Source organism: Diplodia seriata, assembly GCF_021436955.1.
Source record: "Diplodia seriata strain FDS-637 chromosome Unknown scaffold_5, whole genome shotgun sequence".
Taxonomy (NCBI): domain Eukaryota; kingdom Fungi; phylum Ascomycota; class Dothideomycetes; order Botryosphaeriales; family Botryosphaeriaceae; genus Diplodia; species Diplodia seriata.
In genome coordinates, this window is record NW_027117312.1 from 856878 (window position 1) to 879131 (window position 22254).

Here is a 22254-nt window from a genome sequence, read left to right on the forward strand (position 1 = left end):
CGATGGACATTCCAACGATGCGACCATTCTTCACAGGAGGATTCGAGAGGGGTCCGGATAGGAGCGTCTGTAAATGGCGTGTGCTCTCTGTCTCACTATCCGACAGGGGATAGAGACAGAGGGAGACCGCACTAGTGCAGTATAGAGTGAGTTCCATTGGCTGGGTCCGAGGGAACATGGTCCGCAGCTTGAAGACAGTCCACAGTACCAAAACAGCATCCAATCCCATCTTCTTTCAAACTTTTTTGCATTCTTTATTGTCTCTTGGGTGAATCCTCGAACCTGCCGAAGGAACACCACGTATATCCAGCCCGGATGACGTTTTCTCTCTGATCAATGACAGCGCTCTGTTCCTGTCCTTCCCGCGTTTCTTTCTTTCTTTCTTGTTTCTTTCAACTCCTGGCGGACCCTCCTTCTATCGCGGATAATTCAATAACACGGCCGAAGGGCGAATGCTGAGTTTGAAGGTTCCAAGAACACCAGGCACTTCCGTAACCGGCAGGCAGTCCTCCGCGGCGCTGAATCTGTCGGACGGGCATGGATGGACGATTCGAGATGGAAAGCGCAGGCAGTTTGCCGTTGCAATAGCACCAAATCAGACAGGGTTCCTAGAGAAACTCAACTTATCCACCCCATTGGCCTTAATCCTCGCGGATCGCCCAGTGAAGCAAAACACAAAAAATTAGGAATCGAAAACAGAATCGAAAGGGGAGTCTACAAGTTTGATGAAATAGTGATCTCGGAAAAAAGGCAAGCGAGAAGAGGGGATCTTGTCAGAAAGAAAAAAAAGAAAAAAACAGGTCTTGGAAACGCCTCAATCGATAAGGCATGGAAACATTGACCTCATAAGAAATTTCGTTTGAACGTGAAAAGAAAAGAAAAGTCCACTTCATCAGAAGAGCTCCCCCTTGCTGGAGATCGGTGATGTGGAAAATTGAATACAAAACTGATACACGCAACGCCGACCGCCGCCCCCTACTACCCAAGAATGTTGAACAAGCTAACAGAGGCATCGGTCCGGGCCACGTGACGATGTCGACGGAGAAAAATGCATTTCTCAACCCTCATGAGTCACCTGGCTCCGTTCACCGATCCATGCTCTTCTTGTTTGGCCTCACTGAGCCCTTCTCAAGTTGTACGGGAGTACCTTTCCTACCGCTTCCTGATGGGGTAGAGCGTCCGGATCGGGAGTTCCTGGTGCTGCCCAGCCTCGGTTCCTCGAAACTCGTTCTCTTCCGGCCGCTGCCATCATCCTCATCGCTGTCGTCCGCGAGGTCGCCCAGTCCAAAAGCCTGGCCATCCTCCAAGTCAAAATCCCGGTCATATGACCTCATAAGGCGTTCACGGTCGCCGAGGCTTCCTCGACCCGCAAAGCCTGATTCATCGCTGCGCCTCGACTGCATTGACCGACGTGTCTGGAAAGTTGCAATACCATCGGTTGGGACTGCGTCCCCGAAAGAATTCGCCAGGCCAGAGGTGCCGTCAGGATCAGTTCGAGACAGGTTGAGGAGGTAGACGCCTGAGAAGATGACCAGAAAGCCGCAGATGAGTGAGATAGTGTTCACTGCCGATGTCGTGTTGAAGCCGCGGAAAAGGATGAAGGAGGCGACGAGTGTGAAGGTGGTGAAGGTAACATAGTACAGTGGATTCACACTAAAGCATAAGTCAGTAAAGAACTGCTCTACAGGATGCGTTTGGACCAAGGATGAAGTGTCATGCAAGACGTACATGTTCGTGGAGAACTGGCTGAGTGCTTTGTTGAAATAATTCATCTGGGTCAGGACACACACTACAACAACGATCGCAAAAGCGTACGTGCTAGGGTGTGAGAACTGATTCTTGCCGGCGAACGTAAGTTTCAAAGCAATACCAAAAGCCTTGACCGCCATGACCGAGAGCGAGCCAACAGTCGAGCAGATTGAAAGGTAAATCAATGGGTTCTTGCGTCCATGTTTCGGGGCGACCTTGTAAATCATAAAGATCGAGAAGGCCATCACCAGAACGCAGTAGAACATGAACCCTGCGAAAGACAAGTCAGACGGATGCTAGGCCATGCTTTCTGGGTGTGATCTTACCGGGCTGAATGGCGAAGTGGAGGATCTCATCGACAGTTTGCACTTCTTTGTCCGGCGGGGCATGGAGGACGATGATGACAGAACCAATAAGACAGGTGGCGCACCCAATCTTACCCAGAATTCCGAGCTTTTCGTTTAGAAAGTAGACACCCAAGACCGCGCTGTGGATGTATTCATGAGCTGAGGCCATCTTTCAATCATATCCTGCCTAAACTTACCCAATCAGTACACTAAGTGCACCCAGCGGCGTCACCAATATAGCAGGCGCAAAGGCGTAGGCAGCAAAGTTTGCGATTTCACCGAGGACCACTGTTCCTGATCAGCAAGTGCTCTCCCTGCAGGTGTAGATGCGCTCACTTGTAATGATGCCTCCCCACCATGTGGTGCTCCGGAGATAGGCAAAGCCTTCTCCGTCGAAGCCATGCTGCTCCCCAGCTTGATTCAAGCCCTTTGCGCGATGACGTCAGCTCCAGTATCATGTGTGCGGCCGTCGCGACGTTGAGAAGGGGGCGCTCGCGGAGGAGGGATGTGGTTGCGCAATGTACCTTTTTTGTGAGGACGAAGCTCGTGCCTGGACTCCTTGATTAGCCTCGATTCGCAGAGGGGTTGTACAGGCGCGGGCTACCTACCAATTGCTAATGACGAGGAAACGGCCAACATAAGGCCGACATATCTGCAAGCAAAATGCCCAGTCAGCACTCGTCTGTCCTGCGGCAGCGCGCGGCGCTGGTGGAGCGCTGGACGCAGCAGCGCGCTCCGCCGCGGAGTTGCGCAAGCCGCGGCGTAATGTGGGCGACGCACTTGTCCTCGACCATGACGACAGCGTGTCAGGCCTTGCGACCTGGCTGGGAGCTCTCAAAGCCGGTGCTGCGGTTGGGGAGAAGCGGCGCGTAGAGAATGGTCCGCGGAGGCCGTGATCGTCGCGGCGGGTCGGTCGTCAGTGTAGTGTGGGTGGCAGTTGACAATGGCGCCAGCTGGCCAAGTGGGATGCAGGGCAGCTGGTGGTGGGCGGTGGTTGTTGGGAGTCGGTTCCGAGCAAGTTTGGTGGGCTGGGGCAAAGCCGGGCAAGCGTGACAGTAATGAGGCTGGCGCGCAGATGCTGGAAACGGACGGCGTTGCGTATGTGGTCTGTGTGGCCGGCGTGCCTGGAGGTGCGACGTGATGCGCAAGGAGCGAGCGGCAAATGGGGCCCTGCGAGGAAGTGGAAGCGACAGACAAAAGGCGACTCTGCGACAGCCTGAGCACTGTGCGGCCACGCACGCCCGATATGCAGTCGTCAGGAGACGCCCGTCACGAGGTTTACCTAAGGCTGGCTGCAGAACGAACCTGCAAGCGTTGCAGCTGCCTCCCGCCGCGCCGCTCCAGGCCCGCGCCTGGCCGCCTGCGACTGGGGTGTCCGAGAATCCATTTTTAGCCCTGGTTTCAGGTCCTTGTGGAGTGGCCACGCGTTCCTCACAGGCCGACGCGAAACGCGCCAATGATTACTCGCGCTAATCACGTCCTGGTGATTTTCGCGGAAGGCTGTGCACATTGCTGAGATGCAGAAAGACTCTTGCTATGAACTGCGCGCCCGATCCGCCTCCCCTCCCCTTTTTGGCCATCGGTCAATCTTACAATCGCGCCCTAACAGGAAATGACGCCCCTAACCGACCAGGGTATCTCCCAGCCTTCGCCCTCTGCTACGTAGTGTGGTAGTATATAGCCCGTCGCCCGTGGAGCCTGCGCCACAACGCCTCCCCCGCCAGAACCCTCCCTAAAAAGCCCGGGCGCCGACGCCACGCAAACCTCGTGTGAGATGAAGGAAATCGAAAGAAAAAGAAACAGCTTGTGAAGAAGAGAGCACTCGCCGAGGCGACTAATGATTTCGAGCTTTGGGTGGGTTAGTAGAGAGCCTCGACACTTACTGCTTGGTTCGATCCTAGAAGTCAGTCCATTACCTGCAATTCAGAAAAGGTGGTGACCGATATTTCGTCGCCTGGGATTCGCGGGCGGTCCGTATTACTGCTGCATTAAGATCCGTATCGTATCGTCCGAGCAAGTGTAGATAGCTGGTCCGAGCGTGCTCGGCCATTGTCGCCTTCCGTGCCGAGGTGTCGATGCGGCGGTGTTGCAGTATTGCACTCACCGCTGCAAGGTAAGTGAGATGCTGTTGGGGGTTATGTTGCGAGATCAGACTGTGCTAACGGGGTACGATGAGTGAGAAGTGGGGATCCGCGGCGGCTTCCACGAGGGAAGATGGCGCTCCGTAGCGGAGCGGTTCTCAGCCTTGGCAACGGCCGACTGTGAGATCATTCCGACTTGACTTTTTTTGGTGCTGGGCTGTTGTTAGCCTGACGCCACGAAATGGGGAAAATGTCCCACATACCTTGTTCGTCGGCTTGGTCTTCATCGTCCTGTCCAAGCTCTTCCCAGCCTCGCTTGGCTGAAGATGGGGACGGAGCCGCAGCCTCATCTTGCTGCGCCGACGGGGGCCGCGAAAGCTCCTCGTCATCGTAATCAATTGTGTCCAATTCATCTTCATCCGATGCGTGAGCCGTTGGTTCAGCTTGTCCAGCATGATTATCCTCCAAGCCTTGTCCAAGCCCCGAATGAGTTTCACCCGGATCGTTCTCCGCAGTCTGCTCGGCCTCGACGTCATCGAACCCATCGCCATGAGACCATTCCTGGTAATCAGCCGCCCGGCCGTCATCAGGAGCATCCGGATTTTCGTGGGCGTCTTCTGCTTCCACGACAACAAATTCTTCGTATGATGCTTCGCCATCTTGCGTCTCTTGAACATCTCCATCGTGTTCAAATCCGTACTCCTCGCCCTCTTCATAGTTTGCTGCGTAATGTTCTTCATCAGGCATTCCCTGGACGCCCTCTGTTGAAACAAATGGCTCGGGCGGGCCATTGAGTTCGCGCTCCAATTCCTGTTCCAGGGTTTCATCTGTATTCTCTAACCCGTCCTGACCAATGGACTGCTCAAGTCTCTGGTTCTCTTCCGTAACAGCAGCTGGCTCGTCTGCCTGAGTGTGGAGGCCATCCCTCTGCGAGTTTTCGTCTTTGCGTGTTGAAGCGGATTCGTCTCTGCTATCGTTGTAGGGCTCCTCATGCAGTGTACCACTGATACCTGTGGGCACGACGCTAGCGTTACTCTGGCGTTGAGACGTGCCGTCGTCGACTGCCGCCGGTGTATTATCGCCTTGGAGGGTTGAAGAGCGGAGAGAGACATCGTCCCTAACTTCCTCTGCGACTTCACCGTCATCGTAGTTGATCTGATCATTTTCCCGCAAATCATCGGCCCCAGAGGCATCTACCCTTGGGTCTCCCTCAACGCCATCACCATTGCCTTGTGCTAACGCGCCATCTCCTTCATCCGACGATTCGTATTCAGGGAGATCCTCGGGCTTTGGTGACACATAACCCTGGGGCTCGTGTTGATCCGTCGATACTGATTCCTCGTTTCGTTGCGAGGTCGCCCCCTGATCCTGAGATACCGCATCAACATCTTCCACATCGGTCTGGATCTGTCGAATAGCAGCTGAATCAGGCTCGGGTTGTTGTTTGTCCTCTGCGTGCAACCTTCCGCGGACGGCGGCTTCTTGAGATGGGTCATGCTCGGACGCATGCTCAGGAATTGGGTTATCGGCATGCTCTCTGCCGTCTTTCTCATCTCCCTGGTTCGCTGAATCTTGCTCCTCCGGGACATTGTCAGATCCGACGAACACGTCTTCTTCCGTGACATCCTCGAGGAACGACAGTTGGGACATGCCCCTACCATCGGCAATGGCCGCAAGCAATGCATTCAAACGCGCTGAAAACCTAGTTTTAGTGTTCAGTGTCATGTAAAGAGGGCCAGGACTCTGGTGTCCATCAAGCTGGTGAAGTTGGAGATAAACATCGAGAACTTGGGAGAAGCTGGTGCTGGCAGCATTGTCAGAATCCTGAAGGAGTCAGCTTTTGTTTCAAAAGTATCTCATGCAGAGGAGTAACTTACCTCACTCACGCAAAGCCCAAGTTCCGCAATGTCGATCTCCAACTCATCGTCGTCTCGCATTGTCTCACCCAAAACCTGCCTGCAAGCCTGGAGCAGAGAGCGAATGCTTTCGTTTGCCAAAGACTCGTCATGAAGGAAATAGAAACTATCGGAGGTATCACTACCATGAGGGGGGAACAAGGATATCTCGTCTCCTTGATACACGACTACAACGGGATGCAGGGAGAGTGCAGAATGAGAGGACTGATTCTCTGCATCGTGCTTAGGGTCGAAAGGTAGGTGCGAAAAGTCGAGGGCTTCATCAGACTGTCGGGTCGATTGCTCAGGTTCTGCCTGCTGCTCGGCAAACAACTCTGGGGCACCGTGGACTTTTTCATTTTGGTCGTCGTGAGGGCGACCCTCAGCCTGGTCCTGATTCTCTGCAATCTCTGCTGAAAGACGTGTTTCATCTTCAGTTACAGCAACGGTATGAGAATCAAGCACCGGCTCGACAGGGACCGTCTCCGAGTGCGCATCGATGGAATCGTCGACGACATGTGATGCTCCGGCGTCTTGAGCGGCACTTGAGTCTGCAACGGGGTCTTCGATGCGAGAAGTCGCCGAAGAGGTCTCCTCGGCTGCAGCTTCGACTGCAGCTTCGACTGAAACGGAGGTTTGACCCTGAGCCGAAGGTTGGGAAAAAGTAGAGGCTTCGGAACCCTGAGCGTGAACGTTGATTTCCTGATTGCCAGGGTTCTCGCTCTCAGGAAACTGGGTTTGCTCTGCAACAGAGTGATCGACCGAAGGCTGTGCAGCTTGGGGTGCTGGCTGGGCCTGCACAGGCGCAGTGTCATCGTAGTCGATGAAGTCCTCAGCATGGCTACTATCTTGCACTTGTACATCAACCTGCTCCGCAGCAGGCTGGTTCTGTTGTGCCTCTTTGACATCGATGTCGAGATAGCCAACGTCACTCGCGTCGGTCAGGTGTTCGTCGGGGACGGACATGTTATCTTGCATCATGCCGTCCTCGTCGTTTCCGTCGCCGTCGAGCATGACGTCGTCTTTACTGTCGTGCTCAGAGCGATCATCATCCATGTTCTCATCCTCGTGATGGCTAGGATCGACGGTCAGGTCGATATCGATGTCAATATCGTCGGCGTTTCGCTCGTAGTCTGATATCTCCATGTCTTCATCAGGCGCAGTCACTTGGAGACCTGGGAGGGGCTGGTTGGGAGCAGCCATGGCCATGATCGACCGGACTCGAGAAGAGTATGGGCGGGTTGTGGTTCGTGTGTGGAGTGGTCTTGGTTCAGGACACTTGTAGGGTTGTGGTGCTGTGAATTAGTAGGGGAAGTGGAGAGGACGCGGCGAACATAGACGCGCTCCGGGCGGGTCGTGGCTGGCGAAAAGTGTAAGAGGGACGCGAGCGGGCTCTTCAGCTGCGAAACAACGTCCAGCAGTGTCGTCACTGTGTGCGAGGGGCAGGTAGCGGTGGTAGCCTGGAGGATCGCAAGTGAGGCAAGGAGCTTGCGGGGGCGCGTTGGCGAAAGAGCTGGAGGCAACAAGGGAAATGAGTGGGCGAACGCGGTACTTTGGCTTTGGCGCAGGCCTGACTCAGCGCGCACGGTCGCTCCTTCCTTGGCGACCCGGGCTCGGAGGAACACCACAAGAAGCCAGGTGTTGAAGGCGCCGTCTAAACTACGATTCCGCATTCAACACCAGCGGCCGCGAGCAATCCACCCGTCTAGCACTTCTCTGCTTCGTGGAGCTTCCCTTGTGCCACCATGGTAAACATTGCACCATTTCCCCGTCCTGGCCCTACCTGACCCTCTCTCCTCTCAGGTTGTCCTAGCAGCATCGATATGCACGCGCGGCGGCAAGGCCGTTCTCTCGCGCCAGTTCCGCGAGATGCAGCGTTCCCGCATCGAAGCTCTTCTGGCTTCTTTCCCAAAGCTCGCCGACTCGGGAACCCAACACACCACCGTCGAGCAGGACAACGTCCGCTACGTCTACCAACCCCTTGACGAGCTCTACATGGTCTTGATCACGAACCGCCAGTCCAACATCCTGCAGGATATCGACTCGCTCCACCTGTTTGCCCAGGTTGTGTCGAGCATATGCAAGAGCCTCGACGAGCGCGAGATCCTCCGCAATGCCTTCGAGCTGCTCAGCGCCTTCGACGAGCTCGTCACCCTCGGGTACAGGGAGAACCTGACACTGAGTCAGATCAAGACTTTCTTGGACATGGAGTCTCACGAGGAGAGGATCCAGGAAATCATTGCTCGCAACAAGGAGCTCGAGGCCAGCGAGGAACGCAAGAGGAAGGCCAAGCAGCTGGAGATGCAGCGCAAGGAAATGTCCCGCACTGGACGTGCTGGCGGTGTCCCTCGCACTCCCTCGTACCCCACCTACACGCCCAGCGTCCCCACTACGGTGCCCGATACCTACGACAGTTACAATGCGGCTAAGAACGAGACGAAGAAACCCATGCCGGTCAGAGGCAAGGGCATGCAGCTGGGCAAGAAGTCGAAGACTACCAACATGTTCGACGCTGTTCGCGCCGACTTAGGCGCGGATGCCGAAGCGTCGGCGCCTTTGGTGTCCAGCGCCCCTACGCCTGCTGTCGCTCCCTCCGCGCCTGCGCGCGCATCTCTTTCGGGTGACCGCGAGAGCGTCCACATCACTCTTGCGGAGGCTATCAACGCCAGGCTTAGCAGGGAAGGGTCGCTCGAGCACTTTGAAGTCAAGGGTGATATGCAGTTGCGCATCAGTGACTCAGCACTCACCCAGGTCAGGTTGGACCTTGACATGGGCAACACCCGCGGAGCTCAGCTCTCGGCGCATCCTAAGGTCGACAAGCCCTCGTTCCGGAACGACAAGATCCTTCAATTGGCGGACTCAACGAAGGGCTTCCCTGTGAATATGGCAGTCGGTGTTCTGAAGTGGAGATTGGCTGCAAAGCCAGGCGAGATCGATGACCCACCGATCAACTTTACGGTGTGGGTTAGCGAGGCAGAAAATAGCACTTGGAGCGTCACCGTCGAGTATGAGTTGACTGGTGGTGATACTTTGAAGGATGTCACTGTCACAGTCCCGTACAGCACGAGCGAACCTTCAGTATCGAGTTTCGACGCGGTCTACGAAGTTTCGGGAGATAGCCTGGAGTGGAACATTGGCACCGTGGACGCTGACAACTCGACTGGAAGCTTCGAGTTTGAGGCCCAAGCCGACAGCGATGCTGAATTCTTCCCAATGAGGGTACGCTTCAGCAAATCGAAGCCATTCGTTGAAATCGACGTAAGTTACTTGGACAATTTGATCAATCGAATCGGCTGCTGACGTTTGGACAGGTTGCGTCTGTCACACTGCTCAACGAGAACCAGGACATCTCCTTCTCCAAGGATACCAAGTCTGTTGCGGAAAACTACGAGGTCGTTTAATGATTGATGTGTGCATGCTTGCTGCAGTCACGAAGGCGGGAGTCTGGGGAGTGGGAGTGGGAGTGGGTCTAGATCAGGTCCACGGACGCTTTTTGTGGGGAAACAAGCTGGTTTAGTTTTCTGATAGATGATCTGGTGTCGTGGATCGACAAGCAAAAATCCAGAGTGGAGCTGCTGAAAAGTTGAGCCTCCATAATTCCAAGCCCGTTTAATATTGGACCCACGACGGATGACAAGAAAGGCCCTCCCACAGATAATGCATTGTATTCACGGGTAGCTGAATCCAACATCCGGACGCATTTGTGCGTTTTTAAAGGTCGCATCTTCGTCCGGGATTGGATTCGACTGCCTACAGGACGTCGTCGACGAGCCTTAGAGAGTCGGCCTAATTTCCTTTGTCGCCCGCTGTGGACCTGTGCAGCTTGTGCGTCGTGACGTAGTAGCCATGATGGGTGAAGTTGTTTGCGACGGCGGTGCCTGGACGTGTAGCGGGCGGCTTGCTGCAGGTGCGAGCGACGCGTTTTCCAAGCGACGCGACTTCTCGCCTTCGCTCCGCCCGTCCAGGGTCCCTTCTACTACCCGCAACTCCCACCGCCCAACTCGCCTCACGGCCTACAGCTCACAATGGAGCCCCCCGAGGCACCATCGCTGATGCTGCAGGCCGAGAAGGCCCTGCCGCAGCCTGTCCGCCCTCGCCTCATATCTTACTGCCCGACGATGGATTTGGTCGCCGTGATTACCCAAGAAGAGACTCTGGACGTCTACAGGTTGAACGGCCAACGCGCATTTGGCCTCAAGCGCAAGACCCTCGAGAGCAAGGTCGATTCCATGTGCTGGAAGTTCAACGGTACAGACCTTCTTCCCAGCTTGGCAGGATATTGCTCGGCACGTGATCTTAACCGCTGACAAAGGACCCTCTAGGTCAGCATATCGCTGTTGCATGGGATGACGGCTCTGTAGACATCGTTTCGTCGGAGACGGGGAAGACAGTCAAGCAGGTTCGCCGCGAGGCTGTGGGCTTCGCCGCTGACGATGAGTCCCCACCACGCATCTCGTCGCTCGCATGGGGCGTCAATTTCATCGACGTGGCCGCTGTGAAGGAGCGTACTGGAGTCAGGACCGCCAGACTTGGCCATTCGTCCGCCCAATTTGACGGCGTGTTTGATACAACTGAGGAGTGGGATCAGAAGAAAGAAGAAGTTACCCTGGACGATTTCCTCGAACGGCAACCAGATCTGGCCAAACTGGGTCTTTCGCCAGACCTCCCTGACCAGATTGCGCTGATAGACGTGCAAGACGCTCTTCCAAAGCTCCCGCTCATCCCAGCTCCACCGGCAAACCCCTTCCAGATGATGGCAAAGGCGAAGGCGACGGACGCTTTCAGCTCCCAGCAGTCCATCGACGCAATATTCCACTCACAGCACATGCGGGACAGTAATGCTGTAGATGTACTGCTCATAGGTTGCGACAATGGAGCTGTCAGTCCTACGATATATGATTCCTTGGAGATTGGCGGTATGCGGATACCCTCAGAATGGCCTCTGATGAATCAGACGCCGCTCCTTCACGCCTCGCATCCGTATTCCTGCAGCCATCTGTCCCTCATCGAGATGAAGAGCGAGTCATGGGAGAGACCACGCGTCACCCTTGTTCCTCTCACACTTCGATTCATTCCCTCGAACGGAATCTACCTCCACCTTATTGCATCCAAGACTGCCCAACTACAAAATCTCCTACAGTATCTGCAGTCGTGCCTTCGAACCATTGTCGCTTACTTCCACAATGCACGGGACCTGCCTTCAAGGTTCATGAGGAACATCAGCGAGACTCTGGAAGAAAAAGGAGAAGGCGATCTCATCTCGAACTTGTACCATGTGGCTGTAACCGGGCACTGTCCTCCAACTATCAAAGAATGGTTGGTTGACGAACTGGCAGAAAATGCACGTATTTGTCTACATTTTCTGATATACTCTGCTGACCTTGCAGCAGGGCCATAAGAGATGGGATCAAGCTGCCAGCCAGGGCTACACCAAGGTATTGGAGATAACCCACGAGAACATCATACCAGCGCTCGACCGTACCAGTATTGTAGTGAGCATGCTTCGTGGTCTTGCTCGCTACTCAGGGTCTAGTAAAATCATCAATGTCCCTCCAGAGGAGCTCAGCAACATCCTCGATACACTTCGCTGTCTTCGCCTCCTTGCACACAATGTGTTGGTCTACGCCGGAGAAGAGAGACGTCAATTCACCGCTTTCTCCAAATGGCTTCGCAATGAAATCGACACTCAAGCCTCCGACCCCTCGTCACAATCTGCCGAAGAGGCAGCCGAGAGAGACCCCGGTCTTGATCATGGCCTGTTGCTCGCCTATATTCCTGGCGCTTTGACCAAGAGCAAGCTTGCACCGTTCTTGAGACGCCAAGCGGATATTCTCGATCCCAGACCCGAGTTGTTAGCGTATGAGCACGTAAAGCTAAACATGAACATCCATCGCCACGATGAATTGATTCCGGATGGGAGCTTGTGTGCTTGGACCCTTCAAGAGATTCTGCAATCGCAGTGTCGAGAGCTTTTCGCTCAGATGACGGCATGGCAAGCAAAAAACAGTAGCATGGATTGTGGGCTAGTGTTGGAGGATGGTGCCGTGTCCGAAGCTAGAGACGTAAGGATGGTCTTCGAGGTATGTGTATCACCTACCCACTTTTCGACGCCGAGCATTCTGACATCTATGTAGGAGTTGGAGGACTCGTCTGATATATCAACTTATTTGGTCCTTGTTCCCCAAGAAGCCAAGAGCGAAGGTAAGGCGAATGACAGCTCGGCTAACTACTTGGGCTGACCATCTCCAGTTCGCCTTCATCGTATTGTACACTGCGACGTGTTCAATAGTATCACGAATTCTGTCCGCTCCATGCAAGCTGTCACTGTCAAATTCAAGGGCTGCGAAATCGTAGACATCAAGTTCGTCGATGACAGCACATTCATGGCCCTTCTTCGGAGGGATGGTGAGCCACCCCGCAAGCCCTCTTGTTCCAAACAAGCTGACACATATGAGACACCTCTTATCTCCTTTCCCTCCCCTACTCCGCCTACGCTACAGATCGGACCCCCAGTACACTCCATCATTCATTGGAGCTCCTCTCCCAGTCCGCTAGCAGGTACTCTCTGCCCGATGGCACGCCTCCGCCCGACGATTCTCGCCAAAGCTGGGTTATGGATACGCCCGATGACTGGGCAGTGTTTGTCAAGCATGTTTTCCCTTCAAGCGAGCGCTTCACACCGGTCAAAATCGATATCAACGGCCGTAAGGACAGGCGCGTCGTATGCGTCCTGGGCAATGATCTCAAGCATTACAAGGTCTATGACCTGGACTATGACATTGAGAAGGAAGGAGAGGGAGATACAACAGTGGATACGATCATGAGTGGCTGAGTATAGCGTTGAACGGGTTGAAGAGGTGTTCAACGTTCAAGGAGAATTGGCTGAACTTGATTGTGGGATGCGAGGTGATGGGTCTTCGCTGATAATACCCACGGAGATCTTAATAGAGATTTCGGCTGCGCAGGAAATAGTTTGTCAATCCAGAAGAGCACGTTCTTTGCTGGTATATTGCCTCAAGAGGTACATTTCGCCCGGAGGGAAGCTTCTCCAAGCTAATCTCGTTACGACTCACTTTCAATAATAATACAGAAGGACACAGGGTATCGTTATCACAGTCCACTCTACGTCTTCAATGCGGCCTTTGCAGCCCTCCGCTCCTCTTCCCTTCTCTCATCCACACGGCTCAAGAAATCCATGCGACCAAGGTAACCCTCCTTGGCGCGGCCGTACTCGTCCAGTTCATCTGCGATGCCCTCTTTGTCGACGTAGCCGGCCCAATCCAGCCTACTCTTGTCCACCGTATTGAGTTTCTGTGCCTTGTCCCTGCCCTTCTTCGCCGCGATTGCTGCCACGTTCGCAGCCTGAGCGTCTGCGGTGGCATTAGGCGTTGCAGAGGTAGGGAGAGACGTGGCAGCGTTGGGGTCAAGCAAGACACGACGCCGCGCCCAGGTGAGCTGTTTCTCTGGCGGAAGTCCTTTCACTTCGGCAGTAGGGTTCGATTCGAAACGTGAGGGGCGGTGGAGCGGTCGCCGTGCACCAGGTCTGGCCGGCTCTTGCACTTCTTCGCCCTCGACGGCATCTTTTCCATCCAAATCGGGCGTTGCGGAAGACTCTGCCGTCTGCCTGCCTGAAGCTTGCTGCTTCTCATGCTTCTCCTGCTGCTGAGCAAGGTACAGCTTCGCCTCCGCCGACGACTTGGGCACCTGACGCTCCTCAGTTATGCGGTCGCCGGCGAAGTCGTAAGTCCGCTTGATCATGATCATCTCCTCTTCAATTTCCTCCGCGGGTGCGGCATCCCGCGCCTCCTCCTCGATCCCTCTGCCTGCGATTCCATCGTCCCCCGCCTCCTCAACCCTGTCCGTCTTCTCGTCCTCTTTCTTTCCCACCGGCGCGGTGCTTAACGCTGCCCAGATCGCATCTACATCCGCGGTTGCGCCGTCCACGCGCGCCAGCGGCCTCCGCTCTTTCTTCTCCATGCGCCGCTGCGCGCGCGTCTTGACCAGCCCACCTTCACCGCCATCGTCGCTCAAAAGCTCCACATCGTCGTCGTCCTGTCCCTTCCCCTCCTGGCGCTGCTTCTTGTTGCCGCTACGCTGCTGCTGACGCCGCCGTGCGACCGCGATGGTGGCCTCGTCGCCCGAGTCGAGCTCGTCATTGTCGTCGTCGTTGGCGGCGCCACGCTTGCGCTTAGCGCTCTTCTTGGCGGGTTCCGCCCTTTTTTTCGCGCCTCCTTCGTTGTCGGAGCTGGAGATGGAGGCGTCGTCGGCGGCGACTTCTGCTTCTGCGGCGGTGGGGTCGAATTCTTCGTCGGATGCGGAGTTGTAGTCGGATTCTTGGAGAGCGAGGAGAGGGTCGTCCGCCATCCTGGATTGACGAACAGACCTGGCGGTCAGGAGGTGCGGAGGAGAGAATGCTGTGGAAGTGTAGGTGCAATGGGTGAAATGGGTGACGCGCCGGCAAAGCGGGCGGGCCACAGGCGGCAGACGCGCAAAAAGTGTTAGGTACGGCGGGTGGCAGAGACGCAGTGTGCACCCACCCGACGTCATCGTCAGCAGTCCCGGCTCACTCGCATCTCTTACACAGACACTGCATTCCATACCATATTCATGTAGGTAGTTGAATCTAGTGTCAGGACGTGAATGCAAGACTTGAATGCGCGCAAATCCGTCCAGACGAAGCATTTGACTGCCTATGTAGGAAGAGTATCGTCTTCGGGAAGCTTGCATCATCTGTCACCAACTGTAGTCGTACTTCTTTTTGCGAAGTCGGGATGTGGGTTTAAAGCTCATTATAAATCCACGTCTACTACTCATGCAGAAGGTTATGATCTACTTCTTGGACTCGCCCTGGGCCAAGTGGTCCTGCACCATACCGCCGATCGAACCCTTGTCCGTGAACTGCTTCCCAATCGAGCCCCGCGCATCGAAAGGGCCTCCAAGCTTCTGTGCGGTTCCCCCAAGAACCCCTTGGGCTAATTTGGATGACCGGTCAGCCAGTAGCTCCTGTTATATGCAGCTAAGCGATGCTGCTGATTGCCATTCGGTGGACTTACTAGTGAACTGTTTTCCGATGGAGCCCTTCGAACTGAGCATCGAAGTGCCCATTCCGCCAGTCTTGGTTCCCACGGGCTCCTGTACCGCATTCAATCAGTCATGGTGTTCAAAAAGCAGGGTCACAGGATGAGTGATAACGTACGTTTCTAATCTGTGATTCCTCGTGCATGCCGTCGGTGAGGTCGATGTTCATCTTAGCACTGCCGCCTAGGCTTCAGCTTTTGCGGACTCAAAGACGATGAGACAGCTGTGGAAAGACATACGCAGAGGCGCCGGAATCCATGGCCTTGCCGCTCTGGTCGCCGTCAAGCTGGTTGGTGGAGTATCCCGACATATTTGCAATTGATGGGTTCAAGTGTAGTTTTCGATGAAGTCGAAGGTGGTTATGAGATACCTAGCCACGACACTACATCTTATATGCATTTGAAGCATGCCCCAAGTGCGTCATTGAAAGGATTCAGCTTCCCGCCTTTGACGTTCGCTGCACGAAATATGATATCATCATTGCCGAACCCCACGAGATCTGAGATCTAGGAGCTACGCCCCTTGTGGTATGATGGATGGTATCAAGGTTGACCCGAACCACGCTACGAGGGACGGGAGGATCCGCAACTAGCCGGGTTGATGTATGTCTTGAAGTCAAAGATTTGAGACTTTGAACACCTGCCACTCTCCGTACATCATGCGGAGCTGGAGCCAGTGTCTGGACGTAGATGCGAGTCTGAAATGTGCACAAATGCGTCCAGATATTGGATTCAACTACCTTTACGTATCGTGCAATATCTTTATCGGGCAGACGCGGGTAGTCTCGATTATTTGGCCGCGTGCTGTGGCAATCCTGCGGTCCCTGCCACGAAAGAGCCCGCATGCTCCAGGTGTCCGCCGACTTGGTCTCCACGTGGTCTCCGCTTTCCACATGTTGCGGTCGTCGAAAATGGGAAACAGCACATGTAGCAGTCATAGAAGCGCACGAGATGCGTTCCTTTGGACCTCTTACCCTTCACAGCTGCCATGCTAGCATCAAGCCGATGCGTTTGCTGTTTTGTTGGTCGCGTGTTACAATGCGGGTCAAAGCAGCTCGTGAGAGTCTGCCGATTACTCTTAATCGATCGCCTCTTTTCTTAGGTATCATGGCACTTACATCTTCCAAGACTCACAAACTCATAGCTCGTCGAAATCCCGGTTTCCCGGCACAGAACTCAAAATTAGTATTCGTGGCCACGAAGATGCCGGAAGTCAGCCACATTGTGGGTAGTTTGAAGGACTCGCCAAGGACCAGCTTCACTGGAGTACTTCAACAGAAAATCTCCGAACCTGAGCAACGATGGACCAAGCGCGAACTGCAACCCAGGCTGGAGAGCGCGACTATAGGAGGGTTGACTTCCAAGGAATGCCGAGTCATGCAGTACAGGACTCTGCTTGCAGATCTTATGTGCTACAATCACACACTTGCAGCAAAAGACCCAAGTGAGGCCGGAGTCGTGGCCGAGGAAGATGACAAAGACTGGCTGTTGGCAAATTTGAGCGATGGATGGATGCGGAAGCTGGAAACCCGCGCGGGCCAAGAGTTGCAAAGGCAAAAGGAAGAGGATGCCAGGGAGCAGCACCGTAGGATCATGAGCGGTCACGGTTTGAGTGAAGTTGAGTGGGCAAGAATACGGGCCAGGAATCACAAGGTGGAACGAGCTGCAAACAAGAAGATGTGGGAGGAGTGCAAGATGACGGCTCTGAGAGAGTGGAAGAGTGCGTCGGGGTTTGACTACACGCACAAGGTGCAGGAATTGCTGGATTTGCAAGCCTTCCATGACATTCAGAAGGCTGAGCTCAACGCTCGCACGGACACGCCTCAGTCGTTGGTTTCGAAGGCAATAGCCACGGCTGAAAGGCTTGCAGAAGATGTTGACAGCGGCCTTGACGTGGTTGAGAACCAGACAGAGACAACCGAGTGTCTACTGAAGCTTTCCGAACAGAGCATGCTGAGGGTCCATACACGGGTCCGCAGGCTAATGGCGGCAGATGTCGAGGGCGAAACGGCCCGCAACGAGGAGATGCGGCGACGACTCGAACACCCAAAGGCTTTGGACTATATGTTCGAAGGCAAGACGGAACTGGAAGCGGCGAGGGCAGTGGTGAATTCGACCAGGAGGTTTGTGGAGACGATCGAGGAAGACGTCGAGAAGACGATTCTGGCAACCGTGGACACGATCAGTGCGCTGAAGGATGCGCGATTAGCGCTAGACTTTCAATGAACAGAGAGGGTGAAACGAGCGGTGGTTGAACAATCGGTGAGCGAGGAAAGCAGCCTAGAATCAAGGCTGACACGCCGTCGTAGCAGTTGGCGTTTCCACAGAAGCGTAGCGGAAGCGCTTGTGTGGACGCGAGTGTTTGTATGATACGAGGAGCCGGGCGTCTAGATAAGACTAGTATAAGCAACTGCACCCATCCTCGTGCACTCAAATAAACCCTTTGACCGCCAATTAGCGCTGCTCCGTTAGTCAGGACCGCGGTTTCTTGTGCGTTAGTTAGGTAAGAGCGTTCAAGCGTGGAACGGGGGCCCGGCGGTCTGCGAGGCGGACGAGATCGGGCCGGAATGACGTAAGGCAGCGGATCGCTAGGTACCTAGGGCGCGTGGGCGCGTGGGCGCGTCGGCAAAGGCACGTCGACTCCCGTCTCGGATGGCAGGTCGGGAGCACGTCAGCCCGGGAAAAGTTTTGCACCATGCAATGCACAGAGCCGCATTCTCCGTCCGTCGCAGCGCAGCGCCTGGGGCAATGCGACTGGCGCACCCGGCCACCGGCTCGCGAGCCTGCCCAGCGCAATGATGTAGAGTGGGTGTTGGGCGGGGGCCAGGGGAAGGCCCCAACGCCGATGGACACAACGGGGTCAAGCCCGAGTTTTGCACGCCGTGGTGGGCAGCGTGGCCGGCAGCTGCGTGCGGCGGGCGCGGGGCGTGCGGCCACGCCTTTGGGTCGGGTCTATCCGGGAATTGGAGCGAGTTTTGCCGCAGGCCCGACGCTATGACCTGGCGCAGCGGAAAGCTTTGAGCGACATCCCTAAAGAAACGTCGACAAGTCCTCCATCCTCTCTCCCCGTCCACTTCTCCATCTCCACTCCACCGCGTCGTCCCTCCCTCCTCCGTCGCGATCCTCACAATGGCCTCGAAGATTGACGAGATCAAGGCTAAGGCCGAGGCCAACAAGCCCGGCCAGCTCAGCGGCCTCCAGCTGTACTCCCGCTTCGCCTTCGCCGGCGCTGTCTGCTGCTCCGTCACCCACGGTGCCCTGACCCCCGTCGATGTGTACGTCGCTCCCCATTCCACTGCCCTACGCGCCCCGTGCTGACCGCCCCGTCTCTGCAGCGTCAAGACCTCCATCCAGCTTGACCCGGCCAAGTACAACCGCGGTCTCATCGGCGGCTTCAAGCAGATCATTGGCGAGAAGGGCTTCGGCGCTGTCTGGACCGGTGTCGGCCCTACCTTCGCTGGCTACTTCCTCCAGGGTGCCTTCAAGTTCGGTGGTTACGAGTTCTTCAAGCAGCAGTCCATCAACGCCATTGGCTACGAGGCCGCTGCCAACAACCGTACTGCCGTCTACCTCGCTTCGTCCGCCGCCGCCGAGTTCTTCGCCGACATCGCCCTGTGCCCCCTTGAGGCTACCCGTATCCGTCTCGTCTCTGACCCTACCTTCGCCAACGGTCTTATCAGCGGTTTCTCCAAGATCGCCAAGAGCGAGGGTATTGGCGCTTTCTACTCTGGTTTCGGTCCCATTCTCTTCAAGCAGTATGTATCTCTGAGCCTCGCTTTTCCGCCCGCACGCATGCTAAGCCAATTCCAGGGTTCCTTACACCATGGCCAAGTTCGTCGTCTACGAGAAGGTCTCCGAGGCCATCTACAAGCGCGTTGACAAGAGCACTCTGTCCAACCCCGCCCAGACTGCCGTCAACCTTGGCTCCGGTCTGATTGCTGGTTTCGCTGCCGCCCTCGTCTCCCAGCCTGCCGACACCATGCTGTCCAAGATCAACAAGACCAAGGGCGCTCCTGGCGAGGGCACCACTAGCCGCCTGATCAAGATCGCCAAGGAGCTTGGTCTCCGTGGCTCCTACGCCGGTATTGGTGCTCGTCTGTTCATGGTGTATGTATTCCCATTCATTGCGCTGGCTACACTCGCTAACCAAGCCCTAGTGGTACTCTTACTGCTGGTCAGTTCGCCATCTACGGCGATATCAAGAAGGCACTCGGTGCGACGGGCGGTGTAGAAATTGCCCCTGCGAAATAAAGGAATAATGGGGTAGAGACAAGGGATGCAGGAGGTGTGGAAAGTGGAGAAATAGAGCCCGCCGTCTGGGTAAAACCGGGCGGCGGCAATCCATGATGTTTTTTGTCGTTTGCGTTGGCTGTTTTGGAAGCATTTTCCGCATTGATCTCGTCCTGACTAGCCTTGGAATGGGGGCCGTTGTGTTCTAGATTAGATGTCTCGAGAAGAGAAAAAAACTCGGGACTGTAACATACCCCACTTCACTAATTAGCTAGGGTATTAGATGGGAAAGATTTCTGACGCCGTCTCGTCTGTGCTGATTGGGAACACTTGCTTCTGCCTTCCAGAGATATTGCACTCGAACTTGTAGGCAGTTGGAGCCAAGATCCGGACGCATTTGCGCATATTGAAAATCGGCGTTTACGTCCGGATATTGGATTCGACTACCTACTCAATGTTTCTGTCACTTGCTGTAGCGCTTTGGAGTGAGTTCTTTCGTAAATGATGGGGAAGAACTTGTCTGGAGCACAGCAGCTGACAGAAAACTAAATCCACCGAGGTCGGCACACTGTAGTTGAACATCGTGGAACATGCGGGTGGGCTTTGCATCGGAATCGTCGCCGGCGCTACAGGCCGAGGCCATTCGCTAGACAGGTCCGCCGCTCCCCCCACGTCAACGGCGTTCGCATGTTGCTCTTATCGACGCCCGGTGCCATGAGCTGTCAACAAACGAGCAAGCCCCACAAGTGAGACGCGGGCGCTTTTGGTGGGGCAGTTCTCCGCAGGTCGCTGCTGGGATGCTACAGGCCCGGAGCAGGCTTTCAATGCTCCTACGCTACGGCTACGTAACCCCCTGCAGCTAGACTTGTTTCTAAAGCAGGGTTCTACGAAGCCTGACTACATATGGCGCGTCCTTCCCCGTGGCGGGCGCGTCTTCCCACGCTTGTTTTATTCCCCTGAGCATTTTCCTTCCCCGGTCCATAGAAGCACGGCATTTCCATAGACGAACAAGATGGGGGATATCAAAGGTACCATTCCCCCACGACTTCCTCAAAATATCTACTCTGACAGCACACACAGACGAAGAGCGCAAGCCCACACCTGAGAACGGCACGCTGTTCCAGGCATTCGAATGGAATGTACCCGCAGACGGGAAGCATTGGAAGAGACTGATTGCTGCGCTGCCTTCGCTCAAGCACATTGGCATATCAAACATCTGGATCCCTCCAGCCTGCAAGGGTAACCTAAACCCATGCTCCCTCACATACGGTCGAAATTAACAACGCGCGTTACTCCGCTCAGCTTCGTCCCCGGAAGGCAACGGCTACGACGCCTATGACCTGTACGATCTCGGTGAATTCGATCAGAAGGGCGGCACTCGCACCAAATGGGGCAGCTTCGATGAGCTGAAAGAGCTCTCCGCCAAGGCGTCTGAGGTCGGTATCGGTCTGTACTTCGACGCGGTGCTGAACCACAAGGCAGCGGCCGACCGGAAGGAGAAGTGCCAGGCCATTGAGGTCGACTCGAACGATCGGACGAAGGAGGTCAGCGAGCCCTACGAAATTGAAGGCTGGCTTGGCTTCGATTTCCCTGGACGTGGGGACAAGTACTCGGCCCAGAAGTACCACTGGTACCACTTCACCGGGACGGATTACAATGCTGCCAACGAGAAGAGCGCCATCTACAAGATCCAGGGCGAAGGAAAGGGTTGGAGTAGCAGCGTGGACAAGGAGCAGGGAAATGCGGGTGAGCTTCTTCTCTCTCAAGTCTCCAAGTCCAATAAGCTAAAAAGTCCACCAGACTACATGATGTTCGCCGATCTCGACTACTCCCATGACGAAGTCATCGCCGATGTGAAGAAGTAAAGCCATCCCCCCATACGGGTACACGCACGCATAAGCTAATCACCAACCACAGCTGGGGCGTCTGGGTCACCAAGACCCTCGGCCTCAAAGGCTTCCGCCTCGACGCGGTCCAGCACTTCTCCGAGCGCTTCACCAACGAATGGGCCGAATCGCTGCACAAAGAATGCGGCTCCGACATATTCCTTGTCGGCGAATTCTGGGTCGGCGAAGCCTCCACGCTGACTGAATGGCTGGACAAGATGCACCACAAGTTCGCCCTCTTCGACGCCCCCCTCCTCTACAACTTCCACAACGCCGGCGGCACCGACTCGTTCGACCTGCGCAAAATCTTCGACAACACGCTTGTCCAGAGCGAGCCCGTCAACGCCGTCACCGTCGTCGCCAACCACGACACGCAGCCGGGCCAGACGGTCGAGACGCCCGTCGCCGACTTCTTCAAGCCGCTCGCCTACGCCCTCATCCTCCTCCGGCCCGACGGCTACCCCTGCCCCTTCTACGGCGACCTGTACGGCCTGCTGCCCGGGCCCGACACGCCGTTCGACGAGGCCGCGCCGCCGGCGTGCTCCGGCAAGCTGCCCGACCTCGTCAAGGCGCGCCAGCTCTACGCTTACGGCGCGTGCGAAGACTACTTCGACAACGACAGCCAGGACTCCGTCACCTGCGTCGGCTGGGTGCGCCGCGGTGCGTGGGACCGCGGCGAGGGCGGCTGCGCCGTCGTCCTGTCCGACGCCGGGCCCGGCACGCGCCGCATGTTCGTCGGCGACGGCACCGAGGGCCAGGTGTGGACCGACGTGCTCGGCTGGGCCCGCGACGGCGACGGCGACGCCGAGGTCACCATCGGCGCCGACGGCTTCGGCGACTTCACCTGCGGCGAGATGAGCGTGAGCGTCTGGGTGCGCAAGGATGCCGGTGGGAGGGACCAGTTCCCCGTCAAGTTTGATACCGACATCTATAAGATGGCGTAGAGCGGTAACGGATAGAGAGAAAGAGAAAAGAAGTCAGAGTAGAAG

The 22254-nt window shown here is 55.7% G+C and overlaps 7 protein-coding genes across 7 annotated transcripts; 4 read left to right on the forward strand and 3 right to left on the reverse strand.

The window, feature by feature from the left end:
• Nucleotides 1-1085: 1085 nt before the first annotated feature.
• Nucleotides 1086-7281, reverse strand: SLS55_005256 (uncharacterized protein; the record flags this gene model as incomplete). The annotated part of the gene is made up of 7 exons (XM_066776706.1): nucleotides 1086-1653; nucleotides 1729-2020; nucleotides 2076-2236; nucleotides 2294-2384; nucleotides 3980-4012; nucleotides 4441-6001; nucleotides 6055-7281. The coding sequence occupies 7 exons, from the start codon at nucleotides 7279-7281 to the stop codon at nucleotides 1086-1088; spliced, it is 3933 nt and encodes a 1310-aa protein (XP_066632548.1).
• Nucleotides 7282-7817: 536 nt separating this feature from the next.
• On the forward strand, nucleotides 7818-9473 carry RET2 (coatomer subunit delta; the record flags this gene model as incomplete). Its single annotated transcript, XM_066776707.1, has 3 exons — nucleotides 7818-7820; nucleotides 7876-9330; nucleotides 9384-9473. 3 exons carry the CDS (start codon nucleotides 7818-7820, stop codon nucleotides 9471-9473), a joined length of 1548 nt encoding a protein of 515 aa, XP_066632549.1.
• A 624-nt stretch (nucleotides 9474-10097) lies between these two features.
• SLS55_005258 (uncharacterized protein) lies at nucleotides 10098-12904 on the forward strand (the record flags this gene model as incomplete). The annotated part of the gene is made up of 6 exons (XM_066776708.1): nucleotides 10098-10320; nucleotides 10434-11353; nucleotides 11463-12152; nucleotides 12322-12338; nucleotides 12362-12477; nucleotides 12573-12904. 6 exons carry the CDS (start codon nucleotides 10098-10100, stop codon nucleotides 12902-12904), a joined length of 2298 nt encoding a protein of 765 aa, XP_066632550.1.
• A 290-nt stretch (nucleotides 12905-13194) lies between these two features.
• SWC5 (swr complex subunit) lies at nucleotides 13195-14436 on the reverse strand (the record flags this gene model as incomplete). Its single annotated transcript, XM_066776709.1, has 1 exon — nucleotides 13195-14436. One exon carries the CDS (start codon nucleotides 14434-14436, stop codon nucleotides 13195-13197), a length of 1242 nt encoding a protein of 413 aa, XP_066632551.1.
• Nucleotides 14437-14901: 465 nt separating this feature from the next.
• On the reverse strand, nucleotides 14902-15460 carry SLS55_005260 (uncharacterized protein; the record flags this gene model as incomplete). Its single annotated transcript, XM_066776710.1, has 4 exons — nucleotides 14902-15044; nucleotides 15126-15204; nucleotides 15269-15338; nucleotides 15390-15460. 4 exons carry the CDS (start codon nucleotides 15458-15460, stop codon nucleotides 14902-14904), a joined length of 363 nt encoding a protein of 120 aa, XP_066632552.1.
• An 892-nt stretch (nucleotides 15461-16352) lies between these two features.
• Nucleotides 16353-17375, forward strand: SLS55_005261 (uncharacterized protein; the record flags this gene model as incomplete). The annotated part of the gene is made up of 1 exon (XM_066776711.1): nucleotides 16353-17375. One exon carries the CDS (start codon nucleotides 16353-16355, stop codon nucleotides 17373-17375), a length of 1023 nt encoding a protein of 340 aa, XP_066632553.1.
• Nucleotides 17376-18278: 903 nt separating this feature from the next.
• SLS55_005262 (uncharacterized protein) lies at nucleotides 18279-22209 on the forward strand (the record flags this gene model as incomplete). The annotated part of the gene is made up of 8 exons (XM_066776712.1): nucleotides 18279-18424; nucleotides 18485-18904; nucleotides 18960-19256; nucleotides 19307-19362; nucleotides 20460-20618; nucleotides 20682-21125; nucleotides 21180-21240; nucleotides 21297-22209. 8 exons carry the CDS (start codon nucleotides 18279-18281, stop codon nucleotides 22207-22209), a joined length of 2496 nt encoding a protein of 831 aa, XP_066632554.1.
• Between the last annotated feature and the right edge of the window lie 45 nt (nucleotides 22210-22254).